We start from the raw sequence: 21,534 nt of genomic DNA on the forward strand, positions 1-21,534 counted from the left end.
AATTTTTAACTAAACAGAAAAAAAAATCAACTAAAAATGGAAGTTAAATTTTCAGTTAAAAATATTGATTTGCCACTAATAAATATTTTTTTAACCAAAAAAATATTTAAAAAATCAAGTTTCAATCAAAAATGGAAAACCATTTCTGTCGAAAATTCTTATTTTTGGTAGAAATTGAGCTTCTTTGAAAATTTATCGTTGGATGAAAATTTGCATCTTCCAGTTAAAGATTCATTATTTTGTTTAAAAATTCATCAGTTTGATTGAAAATAAAACTACTAGGTTGAACGTTCAAAATACATCATTTTGGTTAACACTTATTTTTTTATTGCTGAAAAATTAATTTTTAACGTCATAGTTGAATTTTTAATATTAAAAAAGACCAATTTTTAACCAAATATTTGAAGTTTGAACTAAAAAAATATTCATTTTCAACTAAAAATGGAATAGTACTATTTTTAGTTGAAAAATTAATTTTAAACAAAAAATAAGAGTTTTCTACAACAACAATAAATCTTCAACTGAAATAGTTTAATTTTCAAAGTTGGAATAAATTGTATTTTCAGTTAAAAAAAATTATTTTCAACAAAAATAACTAAGTTTAAAAAGAATAGTTACATTTTCAAAGAAAGTGATGAATTTTCAAATAAAATTGTAAATATTTAACTGTATTAAGTGAATTTTTAACCAGAAAGATGAATTTTTGACGAAAGATATGAGTTTTCAACCAAGAAGATTAATTTTTACCAAAAATATGAATTTTCTACTAAAAAAAGATAACTTTTCAACCAAAAATTGAATAATTAAATTTTTATTGAAAAATAAATGTTTAAAAAAATAGATAAATTTTTGACTAAAATTATGGAATATTCAACTAAAAAAGTTGTTCAACCAAAGAAATGAATTCTTAATTAAAACGATGAATCTTCAAGCAAAAAAAAACTTTTACATAAGAGTTTAACTTGCAGCCAAGTAACTTTATTTCCAAACTAATAGATAAATTTTGTACTAAAATAATCAATATTTAACTGAAGAAGATTAACTTTCAAAGAAAAAGATAATTTTCTATGGAAAAATTATTGTTTAACAAAAGATGTGTATTTTCAACAATATAGTTTAATTTTCTATTTACAAATATGAATATTTATTCAAATTTTTGAATTTTTAATTAGAAAAAATAAATTTTCAACTAAAAATGGAACAGTAAAATTTTTAGCGAAAAAAATTAATTTTTAGTAGAAATTTTTATATAAAAAAAGGAATTTTCATTCATAAAGATTAATTTTCCATAAAAAAAAAGAATTTTCCAGAAAGTACAAAAATCCTAAAACAAATAGTTCAATTTTTAAGTAGAAAATGTCAATTTCCAGCCAAATAGTTTAAATATCATTGAAAACAGGTAAAATTTTAACTTAAGATCGAATACAAAACTATTTTTTTTTTTATAAATTTTTGTATACTAAAAAAGGCTGAACAAAATTTACAATTAAAAACCAGACTTCCAAACTAGCTTACTTTTAGGCTCATTGGAGACAAAAATAAGAATTGGAAAAGGAGGGAGAATATCAATTTTCAAACAAAAATAGAATAGTTAAATTTTCTCTTAAAAATCTAATTATTCGCAAAAAAACGTATTTTCAAATTCTAAAGAATTTCAACGAATTTCGAAGGGATTTTAATGCTTCTCTACGAATTTGGTGGAAATTCCAAATATTTCACTAATTTTGAAAATTTTCAAAGATTTTCAAGAAATTAAAAGGATTTCAAGAGATTTTGAAAGACTTTCACGGATTTTAAGGCATTTCAAAAGATATAATGTGAATTTCAAATATTTTTACTAATTTTGTAAGATGCGTCAACGTTTTTTAAGAAATATACAAATATTTCCAGGAATTTCGAAGATTTTCCAAAAAGTACATACATTTTCAAACAAATAGTTTTATTTTTAATTGAAAAATGTCACTTTCCAGCCAAATTGTTGGAAATTCAATAAAAAAAGATAAATTTTAAATTTAAGATTGAACAAAAATATATTTTCTTATGTAAAAAATGTTGTATGCTAAAAAAGCATGAAAAAGATTTACAATTAAAAAACAGACTTTTAAACTATTTTACTTTTCGGGTCATTCTAGACAAAAATAACAATTGAAAAAAGAGGGAGAAAAGAAATGTTCAGATAAAAAAATTCATTTTCAACAAAGTAGTTGACTTTTTAAATAAGTAAATAAATTTGTAACCGAATAAAAACACTTATATGTCCAACGTAAAATAAAGTAGAAATGACTTTTTTTAAATTCATAAAAATTATTGGAATAATAAAAACTTGAATTTTACTGCGACCAGAAGTAAATTCCGGGTTTTTAAATTAAATTCCCGGTCAAGTGGCCACCCTGTTACAAGATACGTCCTGTGGAGATACGTATTCGATATTCGTAGAAAAATCCACGAAAATTATATTTTTATAGACGTGAATTTATAAATTATAGTACACTGTCTATTTAAATAAGTTATTATCTTACCACTTAAACTTGGATGCGAGAAAAACATGGTTTTTAATATATATTTCTTTTTTTTTCGTAAATCGACTTGAACGTCTATCAGACGTCTAGATGGTATTTTTTTCCAACATTATATACAAATAACATAAACTAGTATCTCTAGATAACTAAATTGCAATTCTCAAGAGCTGCTCTCGACTGAGAGAGACTTTCTCAATTCTCACGAGACAGAATCGAACCGAGATTATAAATTACAACACATATGAGTTGCAATGTGATCATGAAACTCTTTGGCTGCACATAAGTACGTGAAAGCGAGAAGCCGTTTCTAATATAAGACAGATTTTTCATTTTTCTGCCTCTTACGTATTTTTAAATTTATACATTTCAATTTATTATTGCCGCCAATTAACTGTCTTACGTGAAATTCGACGCAGAATCTACGAACAATACTTTGTTTGGTTATTATTATTGTTTGTTGTTTTTTTTTGTTTTTTTTTTGTTTTCGTTGAAACAAAGTTTGTGAGTGACTCGAATTTTAAAAGTGATGGAAATACTTTTTAGAGGGCAAATAACGATTTGTCTTCGTCTTTGTTGATTTGTCTCTGAATGTTGGTACCACTTGTTGCGGGAATGCTGGTGGTTGTCGTGGTTGCTGGAAGAGTTGGCAAAGCGTCGGCCGCTGCAGCTCTTTCTGCCAGGAATCGTTCAAATTCCGAGGATGTCAATGACTGGTCTCCCTGAGCACCAGGCTGTAATTTAAATCATTTTTTTTTCATTTAATGATACATGAAAACCAGGGTTGTCCTCATTTTTCACTTTTCGAATTTCTCTGCTGTTTGAATGCAAAAAAAAATTTCAAAATTTGAGCAAAATCGGTCAATATCTAGGAGTGGCTCAATAAAGAGATTAAACGAAATTTTGTGATATGGGATTTATAATAATAATAATAAAGTACAGAGATTATTTTTTTTTTCATATTCGTTCATGGCGCCTTTTTTTAAGGTGTCCACGTCCGGAAAGTTAACTTCCGAAATTTTTGACCTGAATAAAAAATTTTTTTTTTCCGATTCTATAGAACAAGAGCAAGAAACGTACGTAGGAATTTATTTTCGATATACTGTTTTTTCGCCACATTGTGCACTTATAAAAAAAGTTTAAAATTTCATGAAAAAATCGTTAAAAAATTGTTTATAAAAAAAAGCTATGCAATAGAAAAAATCCTACGTACGTCGCTGGAGAAAGCAATTTTGAATATATTTTTAAAATTTCAGACCGATCGTGAGGATTTGTTCGAGTTATATTTTCGGCCAGTTAAAAAAAAGTGGTTTCGAGAAAAACGCGTTTAAAGTTTTAAGTACTCTAAAATGACCGGGGCATACCTGAGAGGCGTTGCAGTAGAATTGAAAATATGGTCATTTCGAAATTTTTTCCGTGATAATATGCTACAAATAGTTCCGTGTTCCAGTATATTGTTCAGAATTCGACAAGAGAATTAGAATCAACTATAAATTTTGAGGTCGAATAATATATAATATTGCGGTTTATTGACGCTTTTTAAAAATAAAAAAAATAAAATTAGCATTAATCGATCATTTAAGAAAACTGTATCATTTGTTAACTAATATCCAATTGGTTAAGCAACTTTAATTTGTTTCAACATTTAACAGTATTCCCAAAAACAAAGTAGAACATAAAATTGTTTAAACAATTTAAATTTGTTTAAATATCTACGATTATTCATAATAAACAAATTTGTACTTAAGAATATTAAAATTTGTCGAAAATTTAGTGAGATAAAATGTTTCTCTTGTTTTTTTTTTAGGAAACATATATAATTGAACATACAGTACAGGAAAAAAGTGTGAATACACTTCTTTTTTTATGATGAATTAAGTTCTTTTAATTTTAAATATGCCAGAACTAAAAATTTTTCTCTTCAGAGGATTAAATTCTCTCCAAATTCGGTAGAAAATGAGGCCAGGATAAAGCATATTTGTTGATTTTTCAAGTACATATTGCAAGTTGTGACAAAAAAGTTTGAAAAATTGGAAAACATCTTATTTTTAGGGAAATAAAAATAAAAATTAAATATATATTTTAAGGAAATTAGGTAGAAACCTCAATAAAATTATATCTTTCATATATATACTAAAAAAATATTTTGGTTGAGCCCAAGAAGATTAAAAAACATTGATTATGAATAAATTTATTGAGAATTTAAGAAAACATTGAAATATACCCTATTCTTGTAATATCTACTTGAAAAATCGACAAATAGGCTTCATCCTGGGTTCATTTTCTACAAAGTTTAAAGAGAATTCAATCCTTTAAATAGAACAAAATTTTAGCTGACATATTCAAAATTAAGAGAACTTAATCAATCATCAAAAAATAAGTGTAAACAAACTTTTGGCCTATACTGTGCGTATTATTTAAATAATTGTAAAATTATTTAAACAAATTATTTTATTGTTATCATTGATTAAATAACTCATAAAGTGTAGAAAATAAGTTCATTTCGCGAGTTAACTGAAAAAATGTTTAAAAATTAAAATTATTTAAACAATTTATTATTAGTTAAAAAATGACCTAGTATTCTTAAATTACCGATTAATGATTTTTTTTTAACTTTTAAAAAGCGTCCATAAACCGCAATATTACGTAAAATTCAAATTTGTCACTTATGGGGTTTTCTTTAGGGTCCCATAAGAGTATCTTCAAATTATTCAACCTCAAAATTTTTGATTAATTCTTATTCTCTGACGAATTCTGAATAATATACTGAAACACGAAATTCTTTGTACCATAGTATCGCGTTTAAATATTAGATTTACAAAAAGCTGACTTTTTTCCATGTCAAATCAATGGGAAACTTCATGGTCTTTGTGCCACCCCTAAGTATTACCCGATTTTGCTAAAATTTGGAAATTTTTTTTTGGGCAATAGAACCAAATTGGAAGATGAGAGCAGAGAAATTCGAAAAAACTCCACAAAATATAAATAAAAACCACCCTAAGGAATACTGAATAGGAATCCAATTTAGAATCAGTCGTGCGCCAACAAAAAAGGGTTTCGTAGCCCGGTAATAAGCGTTGAATTCAGAAGAATAAGGAATTTATATTTGTATGAATATACTATTTTTCCTCCGTCTAAAAATGCCCTAAAGGGGGAAAAATTGCAAATCCTATTTTTCTCAATCGACTAAGGAAAATTTAACCGAAGCGTATTAAAAAGAACTAATAAATAGAAGAATGTAAAAGAAGGAATATAAAAACTTAAAATAATTTCACATAGAAAATGCTTTTGTATTAAATTCCATTTGTATGTGATACAGAAAAAGTCAATGGGAATAATATAAAAATGTTTTTATTAATATACTCGGATCTTATTATTTACTATCCTTTTATCTTTCGTTCTTTCTTTACGATCAATTATTTATTTTCTCACACATTTCAATAACATTTATAAATAAGTGGGCTTTACTTTAAGTGTAAGATAAATTATTATCATTGTTGAAAATATTTATTCCTTATTATTATCAACGATCATTATTATTCAATTACTATTAAATATTTATGATGAACTTATTAACCCTATTAGGGGTTTATGAGAAACTTGACAGAAAGGGATGTAGTTGTAATGATGCAGACGTGGCTAGATTATAAAGGATGGGAAAGAGTAAGGGGAAGATTGCCAACGGGTTATAAATGGCAGGTTCAAAATGCAAAGAGAAAGAATAAAAACGGTAGAGCAATGAGAGGAATGGTGATGGGAGTAAGGAACGAATGTATAACAGAGAAGGTTAACAAAGAGATAAAGGAACAAAAAGAAGGAGTAATAGTAGGAGAGATAAATATAGGAGGAGAGAGGTGGAAGATAGTAGGGGTGTATGTGAACGGTAATATGCCAGAGAAATTAGAGGATTTGAGAGAACTTACGGATGAAAATAATCAAGAGATTAGGTTTATAATAGGAGATTTTAATGCGAGAACAGGAGATAGAGGAGGAAGGGAATGAGATAGAGAGCGAGAAAAAAAAATCCAAAAATAAGATACTGAATGGAAGGTAAAGAACAGTTCAAGGAAAAGGTATAAGCAAAAAAGAAGTTAATACAGGAAGAGATAGAAGTGGATAGGATGAAGAATGTAAAAAGAAGGAAATGAGAAGAGAATTAAGGAAATGGAGAAAAGGCACAAGTAGTGGAGAAAAATAAGGAGTATACTGACTTGTGTGATCAAAAAAAAGAGGAGGAAAATAAAAGGTTTGAAGAAGAGGTGGAGAAGGCTAGGACAGGAGAAGAGGTCTGACATGTGGTAAATAGAGAGAGAAGAAAAAGGAAAAGATTAAACCAGGATATAGAGATGATGGAATGGACAAGTATTTTATGGAATTACTTGGAGGGGCAGAGACAAAAGTTAGGAACGGAGGAAAATATGGTGGACAAACAGATAAGGAGAAAGACATTACAAGGGAGGAAATAGTCAAGGTATTAAGCATGATGAAGGATGGAAAGGCACCTGATACAGATGAGATTCCAAATGAAGTATGGAAATATGGGGGGACAGAATTAAAGGAATGGGCATGGATAATTTGTAATCTAGTATGCAGAGAAGAGGGGTAGCCAGAGTTATGGAAGGAAGGTGTAGTGGTACCCATAGCAAAGGGGAAGAAGTTAAAGATTATAGAGGAGTGACACTAATGCCAATATTGTATAAAGTATATGTAACTGTTTTATCGGAGAGGTTAAAGAAATGGACAACATATATGCTCTGAACTATTTAGTAAATAAGAGGATTAAAAGGGGAAAAAAGGCAATGATAGCAATGTTCGTGGACTTAAAGGCGGCGTTTGACTCTCATTAGACAAAGGCGAGATAGAAAAAGTTATGGTGAAAAAGGGGATAAGAGAAAGATTAATAAAAAGAGTATCGGAAATTTTTAAGGAGACAAAAAGCAAGGTAAAAGTAGGAGAGAAGGTAGGAGATAGCTTCTGGTTGGTGAGAGGAGTGAGGCAAGGATGTCATCTGAGCACACTTTCATTTAATATATTATTATCAAATTTGGAAGAAGAAATGAGGAGAAAAGGTTGGAGAGGAGTTAGGATAGGGAAGGAAAAGATATAGACACTGGCATACGCAGACGATATAGTGTTGATGGCAGAGGATGAAGAAGGGATAGCGGGCTTAATTACAGGATTAGAGAAATACGTAGATGGGAAAATGTTGAATTTAAATGTAGATAAGACAAAGATAATGAGGTTTAGAAAAGGAGGAAGAAGAAAGAAAGAATGGACGGAGAAATGGAAGGGAATAAAGTTAGAAGAAGTAAAAGAGTTTAAATATTTGGGATATACCTTGCAAATAAATGGAGATCATAGAGCTCATATTAGAGAAAGGATAAAGAAAGTAGCAGGGGTTATGAGACAAATATAGGGAATAGGGAAAAGAAGGTTAAAAAAAATTGGAGAAGGAGGATGTGGTTATTTGATACGCTGGTATGGCCGGTATTAAGTTATGGAGCAGATATATGGGGATGGAAAGAAAGGAAAGAGATGGAGAGTATACAAGAAAGGTATATAAGGTGCACGCTAGGGGTAGACTGGATGACGCCGGGGTATATGGTGAAAGAAGAAGCGCAAATAGATAAATTAAGTACTAGAGCGGGAAATAGGACATGGGAGATAGTTCTTTAATGATGGAGATATAGAAGACGGGACTGGAGTAAACTATGAAGAATTGGAAAAAAGGGAAAGACAATTAATAGAAAGATGGGGGATGATTGAGGAATGAAAATATAATAAATGGTATAAGCTGATGAAAAAGGAAGGAGTACTAAAGTATTTAGAAAAAGGATGGGAGAAAAAGATTTTCTGTTTCAAAAGAATAATTACCTCCCATTATTTTGTTTTAAAATAGTATATATTAGCTAACTTTAAAAGTCTTGCAAAAATTAAAAAATAATTACATAAAAAAACAGAAGTTCAATTTTGTCTCAAAATGTATTAATATAGGGGGGGGGGGGGGGGGGGGGGGGGGTATGCATTAAAAAAATTTTATTTTTTAGAAATGGGCCAGACATATAACCCAGATAACTTGATATTTTTTCTCAACAGATATAAATGACATAAACATGCACTAACATTCAGAAAAAAGGAATCTTGAATAGAGTTAAATGCTTACCGTATGATCTAACCATGCCGCCATCTCACTGAATTCAGATTCCTGATTGAGCTAAGCAACAAATACGACAAAATCATAAAAACTAAAGACATTTGGGGACCGTTCATAAACCACAGTACCAATTTTGGGCTATTTTTTAACCTATTTTAATTTTAATTTATATACCATATTGAAATCAATATGAAACACTTAAAATTCGTACGATTTCAAGTCGAAATATATTGCATTTTCAACAAAACAGTTGACTTTTTAATCAAAAAAGAGTTTCTAAGAAAAGAGATTCATTTTCAACCCCAAAACTCCAATATTCAACAACAGAAATTAATTTTCAACAAAAAAATTACTTTAAGAACCAATTAGTTAAATTTTTATGACAAAAAGATGATTTTTTCGAAGAAAATTAAATTTTAAACCGAATAGTTCAATTTTCAAAAACAAAATTAATTTTTTACCAAAAAGTTGAATTTTCAACTTACAAAGATACTTTTTAAACAAAATGGTTAAATTCTCAAACAAAATAGATTAAAATTCGAATTAAATTAAATACCTGAATTTTCAACTACAAAAATATGGATTTTCAACCAAAAATAGAATCGTAAAACTTTTAGTTTCAAAAAATGATTAAAAGAAAATTAATTTCCTAGTTAAAAATACGAATTAAAAAAAAATGTTTAATTTTTAACCAAGGAGAAGAATCCTTAAAAAAAAAAAGAATTTTTAATAAAGTATTTCGAATTTCCACAAAGAAGTTTAAGTTTACCAAAAAGATTAATTTTTAGCTAAGAAAGATAAATATTCTACCATAAAATATGAATATTCTATCAAAAGACGAATTAGAAACAGACAAATTAAATCAATTAGCTGAATTTTTAACTGAAAAATATGGTTTTAAGCCAAAAATGGAATCGTAAAATTTTCAGTTTAAAAAATTAATTTTCAACCAAAAAGATGAATCCTCAATGAACAAGAGTAATTTTCTAAATAAAAAAGGTGAATTTAAAAAAAAGTTAGATTTTCATCTAAAGAGGTGAATTTAAAAAAAAACTGAATTTTTAACAAAATAGTTCAACTTTCAACCAAGTATTTGAATTTTCAACAGAAATGCTTAATTTTTATCTACAAAATAGTTGCTTGGACTAAAAAATATGGTTTCTTGACAGAAAATTAATTTTCATACCAATTAGTTAAATTTTCATTAAAAACATTTAAATTTCAAACAAATAGTTTAAGTTAAACCAAACAAATGAATTTCAACAAAAAAGATCATTTTCAACCGAATAGTTTAATTTTCTACTAAGTTTTTTAATTTCTAAGCAAAAAATAAGAATTTTTGACAACAAGAAAAAAATATAATTTACAACTAAACAGTTGAATTTTAAACCAAAAAGGATGATGAATGTTAAAAAAAAATAATTTTCAACAAAAGAGTTCAATATTCAAACCGAAACATTATTTTTTAACCCTTAAAGGGCACACTTCCGTAAACTTACATAAGGAGCATACTGGGTATTTATTTACCCAAGTGTTTTAAAACGTATGCTGTGCTGACGGCATTTGATATTTTTTTTTACAAGAAAATCAATTAATGATGTTTAATCTATCTAGTTTAAGAAGAAAGGGTTTCATAACAGTTTTTAAAATTTAAAATAGTTTAAAAAAATCCTTTTTGGAAAAAAATTAAAAAATGACTTCTTTCACTCTAAAATTCATAATTTTTTATGTTTTTGATATTTTTACTTAAAATTTTACTTGAATACTTCTGAGATACGGCGCTTCAAAAATAAAATTGATTTTATAGTGTTCGTTCCAAAAAAGGTATTTATTCTAAAAAATAAAAGCTTCAATTAAATAAAAAATTAAACACCGTACTTTGCGTTTCGCTGATCTTAAACTGCGTATAAAAATGATAAAAATCAAAATTATGTGAAAATGACATAGAAAAATAGGTTTTCATGTCATTAGTTAATCTGGCACCATGTGTTCCATTTCCTTGAATTTGGTCAGTTTTGTTAAATCGCAAATAAGTCGCTGGGTGTTATACACCCAGTATGCCCTTTAAGGGTTAACCTAGAATATTAGATTTCTAAAAATGTAATAGTTACATTTTTAACTAAAGATATGAAACTTCAACAACAAAAAATGAATTTTGACAACAAAAAAAAATCTTTTTAGCAGAATAGTTGCATTTTTAGCAGAATAATAAAATTCTAAACCAAATACTAGAAATTTTAACCAAACGAGAAAAGTAGTTTAATTTATTCATTGAGATCTTGTTTTTGAATAAGATTATTTTATTATTATATTTTCATTTCTCATTGGCATATAGTGAAAAAAACTGAGAAAAAATTTTAAGTTTTTTTAAAACAGGAAAAAAAATTACTTAAAAAAAAATGGGGAAATATTTCGCAATCTTTCGCGAAATTCGCAAAATTTGTTGAAATTTATCCACAAGAAATGCAGTTTTTGGTTCTAATCCCCTGAAATTGGTAACGCAATTTATGGACAGCCTTTTTAACAGACAAGGCATGTACATAAAATCAACTAAACACAGATTATTATCCTAAATTCCTTAACAAATTAAAAATGTCACATTTTCATTACGTACGATTGTGTGGTTTTCCATGTAACATAGACTGCGAGATTTTTCTGTAAAGATTGCTTTTTTAGAAAGCTGATACGAGCAGAAATATGAAGCGTGCTATATGATTGATAAAAAAAAAAAAAAGAAAAACTAAAAAAAGAAAACGCGAGCTAAGCTTTAATGTGACTACTATGAGATAATTAATTATAACTGTGAAGTAATTCTAAAAATCAGTCGGATTGTTTAAAACGAATAAATGAAAAGCCCTAATATCTAAGAGCCGGATTTTTAAGTATCAAGTTTTTTAAATTTAAGCAAAGAAGAAGCACTAAAATCGATACTATTTTGCATATTCAAGGTGTCTACTCGACGGATTTTAAATTCTAGGTTTACTTCCAGTACATTATTAGTTTATCACAGTAAATTTAAAAGAGTTCAACAAATTTGAATCATTAAAAACGATTCTTAAAGATTTCTCTCGAGATTCCTAAACATTTTAAAGAATTTAAATAAAATTATCATTCTGAGTTGGAATTATGTTTATTTACGAATTTTTTTATCCTAATCCGGAAATATAGTAATTACTCTCTTCTTCTGAAATTTGAAAGAGGGAAGTTACACATTATAAAAAATTTCTATTAAAAAAGAAAAAAAGAAAGAATTTTTAAATTTAAACAAATTCTGATTTGCGACAAGGAATGGTAAAAATCTGACAAATTCTGACTTGGAACAGGGATTACTTTGTAAATTCTCTTTTTTATGAATCAGAATTAAAATTTTTCTGTAAATTTCTAAACTGAAAACGATAATTCTATACGGAAATTTTTTAATTTTCCATTTATTTATTCCGCCTCAAAATTCAGAATTATAATATTTTTAGAAAATTCCCTATACTAAGTCACAATTAATTCATTTCCAAAATTTCCTGTTCCAGGAGCGAATGATATTTATTTACAAAATTTTCTGTAATAATTCGAAAATATAGTAACTCGCTTTTTTAAAATTTGAAAGAGGGAAATTCCAAATTATGATGAATTTCCTGTTCTAAGTCAAATTATAATTCTTAAAAAAAAATCCGTTTCTGCAGTGAATCTAAAATGAAAATTATAATTTTCTATAGAAATTTCTTGTTTAAAAGTAAAATTGTCAAAATTATATTTCTTTACTGAAATTCCTTACTGAAACCCAAATGATCATTCTTTTCGATAATTAAAGTGCGAATTTTTTGCGTTTTTTTCGGGTAAATGAAATTCCTGATCGGGTAGACACTCTGATATTTCAAGCGAGCGTAATTAAAAATGAGAAAATGCAATGGTATCATTCTCTGCGAAAATTCTTTTAAAATAATTCAGGCTCTTTAAATTAACAGTTACCAAAAATGTCAACTACGCAGTAGAGTATGGTTAAGAAAAGTAAATCCAATTTTTTTAGAATTTTTGGCTGGTTTCGAAAGAAAAACGGGAAAAATTACATGCTGAAAATTCAATATTTAAAAATTGATTTTTCAGTTTTCTTGAATTTGAAACAACAGAATTTTCAGTTTTCTTCAATTTTCAACAAAAGAATTTTCAACAGTTAAAAATTCAATTTTTAAGTAGCAACAGTGGAGTTTTGTACTGTTAAACATTTATTTATGAATTTTCTTCAATTTTCAGCAGTTGAAAATTAATTTTTCTCCAATTTTTAACAAATTTTTAACAATTAATAATTCAATTTTATTCATTTAAAGATAGCTCTATTTTCCACTGTTGATAATTCAATTTTTTTCAATTTTCAAGAACTGAATTTTCATATGATAAAAAATCAATTGCCAATTTTCTTCAATTTTCAACAATAGAATTTTTAACAGTTAAAAATTTCATTTTTAATTATTTTCAAGTAGCAATATTGGAATTTTGTGCTGTTAAACATTTATTTATGAATTTTCTTCAATTTTCAACAGTTGAAAATTAATTAGTCCCCAATTTTCAAGAATTGAATTTCCATCTTATAAAAAATCAATTGCCAATTTTCTTCAATTTTCAACAATAGAATTTATAATAGTTAAAAAATCAATTTTCAATTATTATCAATTAGCAACAGTGTAATTTTGTATTTTTAAACATTTATTTATGAATTTTCTTCAATTTTCAACAGTTGAAAATTAATTTTTCTCCAATTTTCAACAAATTTTTTACAGTTAATAATTCAATTTTCTTCATTTGAAGATAGTTCTATTTTCCACTGTTGATAATTCAATTTTCTTCAATTTTCAAGAATTGAATTTCCATATAATAAAAAATCAATTGCTAATTTTCTTCAATTTTCAACAATAGAATTTTCAGTTTTCTTCAATTTTCAACAATATAATTTCCAACAGTTAAAAATTCAATTTTAAATTATTTTCAACTAGCAATAGTGGAATTTTGTGCTGTTAAACATTTATTTATGAATTTTCTTCAATTTTCAATAGTTGAAAATTAACTTTTCTCCAATTTTCAAGAATTGAATTTCCACCTGATAAAAAATCAATTGCCATTTTTCTTCAATTTTCAACAATAGAATTTTCAACAGTTAAAGATTCAATATAAAATTATTTTCAAGTAGCAATAGTGGAATTTTGTATTGTTAAACATTTATTTATGAATTTTCTTCAATTTTCAAGAGTAGAAAATTAATTTTTCTCCAAATTTCAACCAATTTCTAACAGTTAATAATTCAATTTTCAATTTTCTTTATTTAAAGATAGCTCTATTTTCCACTGTTGATAATCAATTTTCTTCAATTATCAAGAATTGAATTTCCATCTGATAAAAAATCAATTGCCAATTTTCTTCAATTTTCAACAATAGAATTTATAATAGTTAAAAAACCAATTTTCAATTATTATCAATTAGCAACAGTGTAATTTCGTATTGTTAAACATTTATTTATGAATTTTCTTCAATTTTCAACAGTTGAAAATTAATTTTTCTCCAATTTTCAACAAGTTTTTAACAGTTAATAATTCAATTTTCTTCATTTGAAGATAGTTCTATTTTCCACTGTTGATAATTCAATTTTCTTCAATTTTCAAGATTTGAATTTCCACTTGATAAAAAATCAATTGCAAATTTTCTTCAATTTTCAACAATAGCATTTTCTCCTACTACTTTGTTAAAAATGAATTTTTTCAACTGAAGTTACGTAATTTTAATTCCAAATTAATTTCTTTGGTTGAAATATTCCATTCTTGGAGGACAGTCTATCATTTTTAGTTACAAATTTAACTTTTTTTGGCAGAAAATTAAACTATCGGGTTAAAAATTCATGTATTTTGTTAAAAATGCAACTGTTTGGTTGAAAATAACTAATTTATTTAAAAATTAGCTTTTTTTAATTTAAAACTAATATTTACCTCTGAAAATGTAATTATTTGGTTGAAAATTCAACGGTTTCGTGCGAAAAAAACTGTTTGATCCAAAATTAACTTTTAGTTCAAAATTCAACTGTTTTGTTGAAAGTTCATCCTTTTGGCTTCAAAATTCAACATTTCGATGGACATTTTTTGTTGTAGAAATGACATATATATATATATATATATATATATAGTTAAAACTGCAAATGACTGGTTAAAATTAATCTGCTTTGGTCAAAAACTATGTATTTTGTTAAGAAATCAACTTAATTTATTGTGTTCAACAATCGTCCTTTTTTGGTTTTGTTGAAAATTGAAGTACTTTATTAAAAATTCGTTTATTTAGTTTAAAATTAATTTCTATAACTGAAAATTCAACTATTTGGTTGAAAATTCAACTGTTTGGTTCAAAATTAACTGTTTTATTAAAAAAAACTTTTTTGTAGAAAATTCAAGGATTCGTTAGATAGAAAATTTATGTTGGAAATTCAACTGTTTCGTAGAAAATTCAATAATTTGATTTAAAAATGTTCCCATGGAATTTAAACTTTTGCCATTGAAGTTTCGAAGTTTTTTAATCAAACAATTCTAAATTAAAGAATCAATTAACTTTGAAATTTTCAATATTAAATTATTTTTAATAATATTAAGATAGAAACGTTAAAAATTTGTTAATTAAATTTTTTCAACCTGGACACGTCTTAAATTAAAAATTAAATTATTTTCATCTTAAATAGTTTAAACATACTTGAAAAGCTTCAAATTTTTATTTCAAAATCTTGAGAAATCCAGAAGTTGTTTTAAAATTCTGCAACTTTAAAATTATTTTTGAAATTGGTTTAGAACTTCTAAATGTCTTTTGAAATTAATAAAATTTTTCCTACAAGTTTTAGAAAATTCTGCAAATTTTAAACAATCTTGTTAAAATTTTCTAAATTCATTTTTAACAATTTTGGAAAGTTCTTAAAATATTTTTGGAATATTCTTTTAAAATAATATTCTAAAATGAAAAATTGTTTTTAATTTTCCTAGGAATCTTACGAAAATGTTTTTATTCTTTTAAAGCCTTTCACCATTCTTAAGAAATTTATAATTTTTCTTCTACTTTAAATTAAAAAAAAATCTACATTTGCTTTTAAATTAATTTTGAATCTTTTCAAAACTTCTAAAGACCTCTTAAAATTATTCCAATTAAAAAATAATAATAAGTGTTCAATTGCTATTCAAACACCAAAATTCAACAATTTCCCTTACGAATTTTTTTTTTAAATCACAATCAATATTTTAAATTTAGTGAAAGCCTTTACTTAAAAATGCCTTATTATGCAGTAATTTTTATTTTAAAAATAGTTTACAAATTTTCAATCAAATGTTAGCATTTTTTTCATGATTAAGACTTTCGAATTGAAACAGTTTAATCTTCAACGATAAAATCTGGAAATTTTTTATTCTGAACGGATTTAGAATCGTCTTGAAAAATCTATTATTATTCTCTTTTAAAAATAATTTATTTATATTTACAGTTGATGAAATAAAAATATTTTTTATCAAGAATTTGAAACTTCAAACTCTTTTAAGTTTTTAATTATTTGAGTCTTCAAGAGTGCTATCTTAAAATTCTTCAAATTAAAAATAAAAATATAAAACGGAACATTTTGTAAGTGGAAGATTAATTATTTTTTAAACTTTTGAAATTGAACTGAGACAGATTTATCCTCTAAATATTTGTAAAATTCCCGCTCTCAAAACTATTTTGTTTAGTTCTATTTTATAGTTTAATTTTGTTTCTCGCAAATTTCAAAGCAAATGCAAATTAATATTTAACAATTCAAGCTCGAGACTAGTTTCCGGTGCGAAATTTCCCGCGAAATTCAAATAATGTATTTTCAAATGTAGCATATTTAGAGAGAAAAGAGGGGGGAAAGGGGAAAGTTTTTCGAGAATGGGGGAAAAAGGGGAATAGTGTGAATCCCTGGGATCAATTTTTTAAAACCATATTCTGCTTTTCGAGATGAATTAGGGTCAAGCGAGTTACGCACAGTGTTACTGGTAGTAGTGGTAGCAGCAGCAGGAACAGCGGAAGCAGACTGCGTGTGTTTAGGATTACTGCGATTAAGAATCGCCGTGCTTAGTCCATCTCCGCTCACCTGCTCCAGATTGTCTTCGTACTTGCTGCTACTAAAAAAAGCATAATTTTATTACAAAAATTCGAAAATTTTATCACTTTTCAGGACTCGGATCGACAGGGTTTCATAAAAGTCGCACGGTATTTCAAAAAAAGTCAACAAAAAGTCGCAACAACATTCGGAATGATTAAACTGCGATGCGCCACCTGGTGACAAAAAATACGAACTAAAAATAATAGATTTTAATTTGCGCATAAAAATGGTTTCTATGCCAACAATCAGTTTATAATGCACATTTCCAAAATAGTTCACTTCAACCAATTTAAAATTTTAGATTTTAATTGTTAAGTGAACATTTTATTTTAAAGAATTTTAAAATCCAGTTTTAAATACTTAAGCCATTACAAATTAGATCAGTTTCAAATCGAAGATTTTAGATAAAAAAAATTTTTTAGATTTGAAAAGTGATTAATAATTAGTTTTACAAGAGGATTTGAAATCAGTTCGCAATTTTAGAATAACCTTAAAATAAATATATTCATAATTAAAAGCTTTTATTAAATTTCACATATTATTTTAGTCTAAAATATTCTATTTTTAAACCATTCAATTAAAAATTTTTTAATTAAGAAAAATAAAAATTACTTAATATTTAGAAATATCTGACTGTTTATTTAAAATCAGTAATTATAATAAAATATTAAAAACTGATTTTTGAACGTCAGATTTTTATTGTTCTATTAAAACAAATTAAATTGTTGAACTTCGATGTATAAATAACAATTGAACATATATTATTCTATAAATAAATTCAAGGAAGTTGAAGAAATATTTAGAAATGTTGAAAAAATTCCATTTAAAATTTGAAATGATTTGAAATAATTTAAACAAAGTGTCTACATGTACCGACAAAATCCGGCTATTAGTAACAAAATTTCGGTGTAAATAGTCCACGGCCTAGATTAAAATAAAATATAGATTTTGGCAGATTTCGCACAAAAAATTTAAAAGATTTTTAAGAATTTTGAATGGCTTCAGAAGATTAAAAAAAAATTTCCAATGAAAATTAATAATGATTTTTATTTTTAAAAGATAATTTTGAGGGATTATTCAAAAAGATTTAGAAAATTATTAAAACAGTGTTTCATATAACAATTTAAAATTTTCAAATGTATTAATTTATTTCAAACAAAACAAAGGAGTTTTTTCTACTTTAAAAGATAACTGTTTAACAAAATACTAGAATTTTCCACAAAATCATTAAATTTTTAACATAATAGTTAAATATTCAGCCTAAAAAGACAAACTGACAACGAAAAAGGGTCATAGTTTCTATTTTAAGCAAAAAAGAATTAAATTTATACAACAAAAGAAAAGAATGTTAAAACCAAAAAGACGAATTTCCAACAAATAAAGAATTTTCACTCTAAAAATAAATAAAACTTCATCTAAATTATTGAACCTTCAAACCAGAAGACACATTTTCTTTACAAAAATTCAATTTTCGAACAAAAAATATGACTTTTCAACAAACAATTAATTTTCCACAAAACGGATGCATTTTTACGCAAAAAAATAAGGAAATTTTAAACTAAAAAATTACTTTCTACAACAAAAAACGCGAATTTTTAACTAAAAAATATCAATCTTTAAAAAATGGAAAAATTAAATTATCTGTTAAAAAAGGAATTCCAAAAAAAAGAAGTATTTTCCAATAGACAATTAAATTTTCAACCAGACATAAGCCGTCAGTAAAGAAAAATTCACAATCTAGTTTAAATTTGACTCAAGTAGTTTAATATTCAATTAAAAAAAAGATTATTTTTCAATAAAATAATTAAACGTTTAACCAACGAGATAAATTTTCGACTTAAAAAATATATCTTTAACAAAAAAAAATGTTTAAAACAAATTATTTGAATTATCAAGCAAAGAAGAACGATTTTTAACCAAAAAGTTGCATTTTCATACAAAAAATGAAATTTCTTCTGACAGATGAAGTTTTAAATCAAAAATATAAATTAAAAAAAAAATAGTTGAATTTTCTGTTGAAAAAGATTTTAGTCGAGTTTTCACGATCAAACTATGAATTTTTAAACAGGAAATAATTTTCTACAAAAAAATTGAATTTTCAATCCAAAAAAGATTCCAGTTAACTCAGTAACATCAAAAATTGAATTTTTGTAACAAAAATATAAGTTTCTACGAAAAAATTGAATTTTCAATTCAAAAAGATGAATTTTTTCAATCTAAAATGATACATTTTAAACAAATTAATTAAATTCTCTACCAAATAGTTGCATTTTTATCCAAAAAAGATCAATTTTGTAATAAAACAGATGAATTTGTAATAAAAAACATATTTTTTTTTATAAGTAGAACTTTCATCCAGAAAATATTTCAGTTCATTTTTCAACACCAAAATATAAATTTTAAACAAAAAGTAAATTTTCTACGAATTAAATAAGTTTTTTAGAAAATATTTAATAGCTTCATTTCTAACCAAACAGTTGCATTTTTATTAAATAAATATTTTATTTCTGCTAAATCAGTTAAACTTTAAAATAAAAAAGACAACTTTAAAAAAAAGAGTTGAATTTCCAACTGAAAAGTTAACGAAAATATTCAATACTCTTTCTAGTTCCAGTTTTCGGCACCAGGTGGCGAAATGGTAGAATACCATTCTCAATAGAGTACAATTTTTTTTTTAATTTCCCAATATTCACTTTTCAAAATAAAACGATTTTTTGAATTTTTTGCTTTTAATTTCATCCTGAATTCTTTGCAATTTTTTCAGAAATCACGAATTTTATCAGATTTTTATTCACAATTCTATTTACTCCTATTTATCTGAATTAAATAGATTTTTTTGGGAGTTTTAAAAATTTTCTTCTTGTCGTTAGAATTATTTCAAATTTGTCCTAATTTGCTATAAATTTCATCGACTTTTCTTGAATTTCATATAATTTTTCTCAATTAATTATAAATTTCAAGAATTTTTGAATATTTTTCCATTGTTTTTTTAATTTACTCGAATTTTTTTGTAAATTATTTTTCAGTTTAAGTAAATAAGATTGATGTCGCCCTGAATTCTTTTCACTCCCATTTTGCTAAATTTTATGGAAATTTTTTTATTCAAAATTTTTTTTTTCAATATTTAGAATTTTTTTCAACTAGATCATTTGAATTTAGTTCAAAATGTTAGAATTCTTGAACTCTTATGAATGTTATCAGATCCTTATTAAATAATTATATTACCTCCCAATAATTTGAATCAAATGAAATCTTTTCAGGTTTTAAATATTTAGTTCTATTCACTTGAATTATTTTTTATTTATATTTGACTTCCAATAAATTGTATCGAATTTTCTTGAATTCTATAGGATTTTTGTGAATTTACTTCAAATTTAAAGAATTCAATGATTTTTAAAAATATTTTTGCATTTTTTTAGTAATTCCCTTGAATTTTTTTGTAAATTATTTTTCAGTTCAATTTTTTTTTTAATCTCATTTGACTAAATTCTACGAAAATATTTTGATTCTTTAAATTTGGTTGAATTATATTTTTTCATTTTCTCCTGAATTTTCATCAGTCCTTTGCATTCGCTTAAATTATTCTAAATTCACTCAAATTTCACTGAAAACAGCGGAAATTTTGGATTTTATTCAACTCGATCATTTGAATTTATTTCAAAATGTTAGAATTCTTGAATTCTTATGAATGTTATCAGATCTTTGAACTTCTTTCGAATTCACCCCGAAATCTTATTAATTCATCCTAAATTCTTAGGTACTTTATCCAATTCTTTGTAATTCTTTTCCATTCTTCTAAATTCACTTTAATTTCGCTGAAGTATTTTTTATTATTTTTTCACAATTCATTCCAATTTTAATAAATTCACTGAATTTTGTAATATTTTTTATTTAATTTTTTTATTTAAAAAATGTTCGATTATATCCTTTCAAATTCTAATGAATTTCATTAGTCTTCTGAAATACCTTGAATTATGTTAAATTTACTCTAATTTGATTGAAATCAACTTCATATTTTCATTTTTTTTCAACTTTACCATTTTATTTTATTTTTTTTTCGAATTCAACCAAAATTGTTATTATTCAATAAAAGATTTTGGATACAAATTTCTTACAATTCACTTGAATTTTTATCAATTTCGTCCAATTCTTCTCATTTCTCTTAAATTCTTCTAAATTCACTCAAATTTTATTTAATTCTAGTTTTTTTTAAATCGTTAAAATTCACTTGTAATTCTCATATATTTAATTAAGTTTTTTGAAATTCCTATGAAAACCACTGAATTCAATATATGTTTTTTCGATTTTAATTTTTGTTTTTAATTTAACTTCAATACTTCTAATTCATATTTAATTCTTATGAATGTTATTAGATTATTATTCACTCCCATTTATCTGAAATAAATGGAATTTTTTAGGTTTAAAAATTTGGTTCTATTCATTTCAAATATTTAGTATTTATCTTCTTAAATTCCTATCAATTTAATCAATTTTTTTCAATTCACTAAAAAGCTTCTAAGTCCACTCAATTCTAATAAATTCAATGGATTAAAAAAATTTTTATTCACCCTGAAGACTTTTAAATTCGTCTGGAATTTGTAGGTATTTCATCAAATTCTTTTGAATCCCCTTGAATTTTGTTCAATTTATTCCAGATTTTAGAAATTTAATTAATTTTAAATGTTTTACTCATTATTATGGAAATTTTGTGATTTCTAAAACTTTGTTCAATTACATTC

The 21,534-nt window shown here is 25.3% G+C and overlaps 1 protein-coding gene across 8 annotated transcripts in view; it reads right to left on the reverse strand.

The window, feature by feature from the left end:
* Positions 1–2,206: 2,206 nt before the first annotated feature.
* LOC117169128 (TOM1-like protein 2) overlaps positions 2,207–21,534 on the reverse strand; it is a 58,828-nt gene continuing 39,500 nt past the window's right edge. Inside the window, exons 6-9 of one of the 8 annotated variants that reach the window (XM_033355309.1) lie at positions 16,784–16,814; positions 11,285–11,350; positions 8,680–8,730; positions 2,207–3,250 (exon numbers count right to left, since the gene is read on the reverse strand). In XM_033355309.1, the coding sequence (XP_033211200.1) occupies positions 3,059–3,250; positions 8,680–8,730; positions 11,285–11,350; positions 16,784–16,814 (340 nt within the window). In that variant the 3' untranslated portion in view covers positions 2,207–3,058. Of the gene's footprint in view, positions 3,251–8,679; positions 8,731–11,284; positions 11,351–16,675; positions 16,815–21,534 lie in introns of all 8 variants that reach the window. The other 7 variants (XM_033355314.1, XM_033355313.1, XM_033355312.1 and 4 more) reach the window with 7 other exon arrangements.

The sequence above is a fragment of the Belonocnema kinseyi genome, chromosome 3, assembly GCF_010883055.1.
Source record: "Belonocnema kinseyi isolate 2016_QV_RU_SX_M_011 chromosome 3, B_treatae_v1, whole genome shotgun sequence".
In the NCBI taxonomy this organism is placed as follows: Eukaryota; Metazoa; Arthropoda; class Insecta; order Hymenoptera; family Cynipidae; genus Belonocnema; species Belonocnema kinseyi.